Source organism: Lycium ferocissimum, chromosome 2 (assembly GCF_029784015.1).
Source record: "Lycium ferocissimum isolate CSIRO_LF1 chromosome 2, AGI_CSIRO_Lferr_CH_V1, whole genome shotgun sequence".
Taxonomy (NCBI): domain Eukaryota; kingdom Viridiplantae; phylum Streptophyta; class Magnoliopsida; order Solanales; family Solanaceae; genus Lycium; species Lycium ferocissimum.
The window spans coordinates 36,915,827-36,923,098 of NC_081343.1; the positions used below are offsets into that span (position 1 = coordinate 36,915,827).

The 7,272-nt window shown below is 35.8% G+C and overlaps 1 protein-coding gene across 1 annotated transcript; it reads left to right on the forward strand.

Moving 5' to 3' along the window:
* The first annotated feature begins 798 nt into the window (after positions 1-798).
* On the forward strand, positions 799-3,110 carry LOC132036059 (aspartic proteinase PCS1-like). The gene is made up of 2 exons (XM_059426290.1): positions 799-1,545; positions 2,021-3,110. Exons 1-2 carry the CDS (start codon positions 1,098-1,100, stop codon positions 2,875-2,877), a joined length of 1,305 nt encoding a protein of 434 aa, XP_059282273.1. The 5' UTR covers positions 799-1,097; the 3' UTR covers positions 2,878-3,110.
* The last annotated feature ends 4,162 nt before the right edge of the window (positions 3,111-7,272 follow it).

Sequence of the window (7,272 nt, forward strand, 5' to 3'; positions counted from 1 at the left end):
ATTTGTCGCGAACGATTTGAATTATTCATAGTGTTGATAATTGGTAAGTTTAGTGAATGCTTGATTTGGATACAAAAGTTTATACTTCCTCTGTCCCAATTTATGTATACTTTTCGCAGGGGCAGACCTATGTGTATTTTGGAGATGCTCCAAAGACCCATTAAACCCGACGTAGATTAGGTATAGTTATAAGAAATATATGAAATTTGGTTATAAATATTAAAAAAGCACCCTGGAAATCAATAACATAGTTGGGTGCTTTAGTTTCCAGGCCGGAAGCACCCACGACCCTTAAATCCTGGGTCCGCCACTGACTTTTCGCTTCCCAACATTCAAACTGCATGAATTTTGATCATCATCTTGAGATATATTTTTTTTACCAAATTGATATGGTAAACGTTATAACTTATTTTTCATGTAGTTTTCAAATAAAATATTAATTACAAATATTGAGTTAATCTATTCCAATTTAGCTTCAAAGTTTAATCAAATTAACTCTCGAAAAGTGAAAAGTATCTCATAAATCATATTTTAATATGATTAATATTCTTTAATTTTATCCGCGCATCGCACGGGTATGAATATTAGTAGATTCATATAACAAACACGCCAAAATATTTTTATCCACTTTACATGGGCCACGATAATATTGAAATTTGTTTTTAAAAAGAAGAAAAGAGAACTACAGTTCGCCAAAATCTCTTGAGTTTATATGGGTACTGACGTCACTTCGTACAAAGATTCTTAAAGCTGTAAATATGCATCTCTTCATCTATATATATGCCAGTTTTTCCGCCATAGTATTATTGTACGAAGGGGACAGACTCAACAACTACACTAACAACAAAACAATTCAGAGATGAGTGCTGAGTGGTCTTTTCGTTTATAATTTCGACTTGACAGTTCTCTATAAAATAGCCTGTCTACATTACAAAGGTAGAAATAAGGTAGAAATTTAGGGGATTACACTGAACTTTCTCAGTATAAAAGAAAGAGCCTCAAACATTCAAAACCACTTAAACATCCCTCCAATTTCTTTCCATATATGCTCCATGAACAGAAGCTCATAACAAGACCTCTGTTTTATCCATATTGCTATGGACTCCTCTAAAAATCTTCTCCTTTTTATTCTCCTTATATTCTCTACCTTTTTCATGCAATTAATTCCTTGTTTATCTACTAAGCAATCAGTGATTCTACCCCTAAGAGCCAAGAAAATATCATCTATGTCCCTCCCAAAACCTCCTAATAGAGTTGCTTTCCACCATAATGTTTCCCTTACTGTCTCTCTATCTGTTGGCTCGCCTCCACAGCAAGTTACTATGGTCCTCGATACCGGGAGTGAACTCTCTTGGCTTCATTGCAAGAAGACTCCAACCACACCTTCCACATTCAACCCACTAGTTTCTTCTTCCTACTCTGCTGTCCCTTGTTCTTCCACTACATGCAGAACAAAAACCCGGGATTTCTCTGTACCCGTTTCTTGTGACCCGAAAAAACTCTGCCATGCTACTCTGTCATATGCCGATGCTTCTTCCGTTGAAGGTAACCAAGAAAAATATTTTATTCATAAACTCAAGAATCCCATAATGCTCTCTACAATTCTCCGTACTATAAAATAAAATAACTAGCAGTGCCCCTATTTAGTAGTAATATTTTCTCCATCCCAAAAATATTGTCTTAATTACTATTTGGACAGTAAAAGGATATGTTCCTTAACTACTTATCATTTTTTCAAATACTTTCTAAATATTTTGAATTGTTAACTTTTCTTACTTATAGTACTTTTTATTTAGTTTCTAAGTATGTATTTTTTATTTTAAAAAATTAAAGATTTTATGTCCGAATTCACACCGAATATTAGTTAGTTTGACTCTTGTAATTTAAATCAAGACAATCTTTTGAAACTGAGGATAAAGTACGAAACTTACTTTGATTAAAAATTGATAAAAATCTATTCATATATAATTCTGACTATAAATTCAAATTAGACATGAATTAAAATAATATTTTCCAACAGGTAATCTCGCTGCGGAGACTTTCCGTATCGACAATTTGAATTTACCCGGGATGGTGTTTGGGTGCATGGACTCGGGTTCAAGTTCAAACCCGGATGAAGACTCCAAGACAACCGGGTTAATAGGAATGAACCGTGGAGCGTTATCTTTCGTTTCACAAACGGGTTACCCGAAATTCTCATATTGCATTTCGGGTCGTGACTCTAACGGCGTTCTGTTATTCGGAGAAGCAAATTTGTCATGGCTCAGACCCCGAAAATACACTCCGTTAGTTCAAATGTCAACTCCGTTACCCTATTTTGACCGCGTAAAACATACGGTCCAATTGGAAGGAATTAAAGTTGCGGGTACGGTTTTACCCTTGCCCAAATCCGTATACGTACCGGATCATACTGGAGCGGGTCAAACCATGGTTGACTCGGGTACCCAATTTACGTTCCTACTTGGCCCGGTTTACACCGCATTAAAAAATGAGTTCATGAGGCAGACCAAAGGTGTGTTGAGGATCTTGAATGACCCAAATTTCGTATTCCAAGGGGCAATGGACTTGTGTTATCTAGTGGAGTCGACTCGTACGACACTACCAACGTTACCTGCGGTAACTTTAATGTTTCCAGGTGTTGAAATGAGTGTCACTGGTGAAAAATTACTTTACAAATTAGCAGGGGTGACACGAGGGAAGGATCAAGTGTATTGTTTTACAATTGGAAATTCAGACTTATTAGGGATAGAGGCATACGTCATTGGACATCATCACCAACAAAATTTCTGGATGGAATTTGATCTGGCTAACTCTAGAGTTGGATTAGCTGAAGTTAGTTGTGAATTAGCAAGTCAAAAATTAGGACTAGGCTTATAGAATCTTTTATTTAAGTTGGCAATTTGTGTTTTTGTAAATAAGCAAGCATGTAGGCACTGTGTGGACATGGGAAGTACTGTTTTTTTGTTTGATGGAAGAAAGGACAGCCAAAGGTGTGAAAATTGGAAAGTGTGACAAAAGATTTTTTCTGTTCTCAATTTGTGGGCACCATTACGTTTACAGTACTATTTTACTAACTTTAGTTTGGCTTCTCATGAAGCAGCTGGCCTGGATATGGGTCGTTGAATTTTCATCTTTCTTTTCTTTTCCCGGTCATATCACTCTCTTTTCTTTGTAGTATTACTTTATTCAATGTGCAAACTCAAACTATTTTATTTGAACAAAGTGCATGTTATGCCCCGTTTGGACTGCAAAGAGAAAGAAAGAATGAGACAAATTTATAGAGTTGTTGGAAGTTTTGACTGCCAAAGCCAGTTGGCGAGGCCGCCATATAGAACGGCGTTTATAGGAAGGTATTGTCATACGGATTGGGCTCCTCTCCATTTCCTTTCTCTCCATTTTCCTCAAATTCTATCTTGGATTAGAGACACAATATAATTGAATTAGAATTAATGATCAAGATTTAATTGACTAAAACAAGGCCCTAACCATGATTACATAATAACTTATCCATTAGTATATTAAAATATATTCTCTCTCTTGCTATTTTAATATTCCATTTTTTTTTCAATCATGACAACTCTTTAATGGTGATATTTTCGAGAATATAGACAACTCTTTCAGAAATATACAATTACCAACTGAATAATGGGGTCTACATTATGTGAATTAGTAAGCATCATAATTGAAAAAATGGAAAATATCACCAATTGAATAATGGGTCTATTAGGGAAAAAAAATTAAGTGGCAAAAAATAATCGGGTAAATCAGAAAAGATATTTTACTGGGTAGGAAAAGTAAATTAGGTAGAGAGAGAAAAATATTCTAAAGTATTAATGGATAAGTTATTAATTATGTAATTATGGTTAGGGCCTTATTTTAGTCAATTAAATCTTGGCCATTAATTCTAATTCATGCCATGTGTCTCTAATCCAAGATAGAACTTGGGGAAAATGGAGAGAAGGGAAATGGAGAGGAGTCCAATCCTTGTCATACGACCCAGCTGTCATAGGATTTTCTCTCAATTTTGGTTTGGTTTAGAATGGTCAACCTCTCTCTTCACAGATTATGTTATGAATATAATAATAATATTAGTTTTTAGTCTACGCGCTTTGCGTGTCTACCTATTAATTAATTATACAATTAAAAGAATAAAGCATATATTATTAAATAATGCATCTAGTTATAAACTCTACTCCCCAAATTAAGAATAAGGTCTGGTTACACACTACCCTCCTCGGACCTCACGGGTGGGATTACACTGGGTTATTATTATTCTTAATGTTATTGTCAGGGGCGGCTCAATGATGTTGGTGACCTAAAGTGAAAATATATCAAAAATGCCCTAAATTTATTTCGTAAAATTCGTATAATTTATAATGAGACACAAAAGAACCCCCAAATTTTTTATCTAACGGTAAGAGCACGCACATCACAATTCCGAACTTTACCGTAGGCAAAACCATGGTAATTAAGTGTAGCAAGGTAAAAAAACAGGTCTATTATCCATCGAGTTTCTAACTTTATGTCACTTGCTTTTAGTGATTTCTCAGTTAAAAAAAATGACTAATGTACTTAATTTCTGATGCATGGATCAAACATGACAAAATTAAATAGCTAATTTAGAAAAATCGAAAATAAAATCATTAAAAACGTGAAAGAGTGTACATAGAGAAAGAAAAATTAGAATCAACAAGGAATATTAATATACCATTTAATTTAATGAATTTTTTTATCGTTATTTACTCACTCATCTATACAACTTCAATCAAACTAAAATAAAAGTTAAATTTTTTTAATTATTGATATTAATAATAATACACAAATTATGTGTTATATATAATAATATAATACCTAGTATTTGTAGGAATTTTGGGGGCCTAAGGCAAAGGCTTCATTTGCCTTACCCTTAGGCCCGTTGTCACGACCCAACCTGAGGGCCATGACGAGCACCCGGAGCTAACCTACTGAGCACCACACGACATACATGCATCTCATAATCATACCTGAGTGGGTCATAATGCTAACTAATAGATGTCATAAACTGTAAGGGTCACATGCCAAGAGATATATACATACATACGTCATCATACTGTGCCCATGTATACAAGCCGGCAAAGCTATCCAAAAGCTGTAACGAAATATGGACTGAGGAGGTCATAGGACAACTAGCTGTATAGACCTGTCTACGAGCCTCTACATAGAGTGCATAACATAGTAAGGACGGGACAGGACCCCGCTATACCCATATGTACATAAAAGAATCATACCAAAATGAGCTGCAACTCCGGAACAATGGAGTGCTCCTGTACCAACGCTGAGATGATTGCCTATGGATCAGTACCGTCTCCCTGTCTACCTGCGGGCATGAACGCAGCGTTCACAAACAAAGGACGTTAGTACGAATAATGTACCAAGTATATAAGGCATGAGTAACAACATAATGAAGATATGAAGGTATCATAAGATAAAAGAGCTCAACCTGTATCTCTGAATGCCTCTTGAGGTGGATGTCATGAATGCATAGTTTTTTTTTTTTTAAAAAAAAAAAAAAAACATTTTCATTATATATATATATATATAATACCGTACCCGGCCATATAGGCTCGGTGTTATCATAATTACATCATCTCGCATCCGGGGCATCCAGCGTCGAGGGTAATCCGTACCCAACTGCAGTGGTGTGCACAATAGGTGCCGTACTCAGCCGACTATAGCGCGGCTCGGTCAGAGAAAATACATACATATATATAAAGCAGCATGAGAGCCCAAAGAAAAGCTATAACTCATAGAGTGACGTAAGGTCGGTAAACCTCCGATTATCATTATGGGACTATTATCATGGACGTATCTCACCTTGAAGGAACAATAATCATAAGATGAGATCAACATCAATAATACGATTAGTAACCATAATATGAGATCAATAACCAATAATCATGAGATAAGGATCAACAATATCATAAGAACATCAAGAACATATGCTTCTAATATTTCTAAGATAGGAATCATTATAGACATCCTTTGTGTAAGCTCAAAACAATGGAATCATGCCTTAAGAAAGAAAGGGACAACCTTAACATACCTTGTCTCCTTAGTTATACGGATCCCACGAATCCTCGTACGCCCTATGAATGATTATCTACAGTAAACAAATTATCCGTATCAACGATGGGTTCATAACTTATAAGAAAACTCATTTAGATATTTTGCCGAACATCTTATGTGCATAAGATTCATGTCGCTTGTTTTATTCAATACTATACATATTTCGATACCACAAACTCTTCACTAGCTCTTTTCCATCTTTATAACTCACTTAACAATCCAACAATTTCATACTTCAACTTTATTTGCATAAACCAACCCAACAACATCACAAACATATCAAGTCTAGAACAGTTCATAACTCAAACATAGCTAAGAACAAGTTCTAGCACAACTTGAACTTTACTTTCACATTTTCTCCTTCCCATACGATGTGTAAAGGCCAAATAATACTACAAACAGGAATATGGAGTGATAACTTACCTTCAATCACAAGGATAACACTAGATTTGAAATTACTTCACTTCCAAGAAGTCTCCAAATTCAACACAACAAGGGGAAAAATAATCTAATAATGATCATGGAATTCTTTATGTTAAAATCACTTGGTTTGCCCTTGATTTTGGTCTTAGATCATAAGAGGACTTGTTGAGAGAGTTTTGGAAGTGTTTAGGTCCAAAAATGGTGAATAAATGAATGAGGGTCGAAGTGGGTCCTTTTATAGTAGTCTAGAAAATTCTGCACTGAAATCATCTGTGGCGAGGTTTGCGGCGTCGCAGACAATGTCTGAGAGCCGCATGTCATGTCGCAGACCTTGCTTGATCTTCAAAATTCTCTGTCACCATCTGTTGCACCATCTGCATCTCGCAGGTTGGGCTCTGAGAGCCACATCTTGCTCCACAAAGTGACAACTTGTTGAACTTTCACTGAAACTTAACCTCGGTGATCCGAAAAGACTTAGACCTTCCCGAAGCTTACTAAACATGGTTTTACTCTCTTATATACTCAATATGGACATGTTTATCCTCATAACCTCGAAAAATTAGTCCCGCTTCCCAAGACTAGGACAACTAGTACTGGACAAACTCAACGTACAAAAGTGCGAGGTGTCACATCCTTCCCCTTTTGGAAACATTCGTCCTGGAATGTTAGACTCTTAGGGGTCTTGCAAAAATTTTGGCAGAGTCTCCCCTGTAATTGTACCACTACCAATCTGTCACAACATCC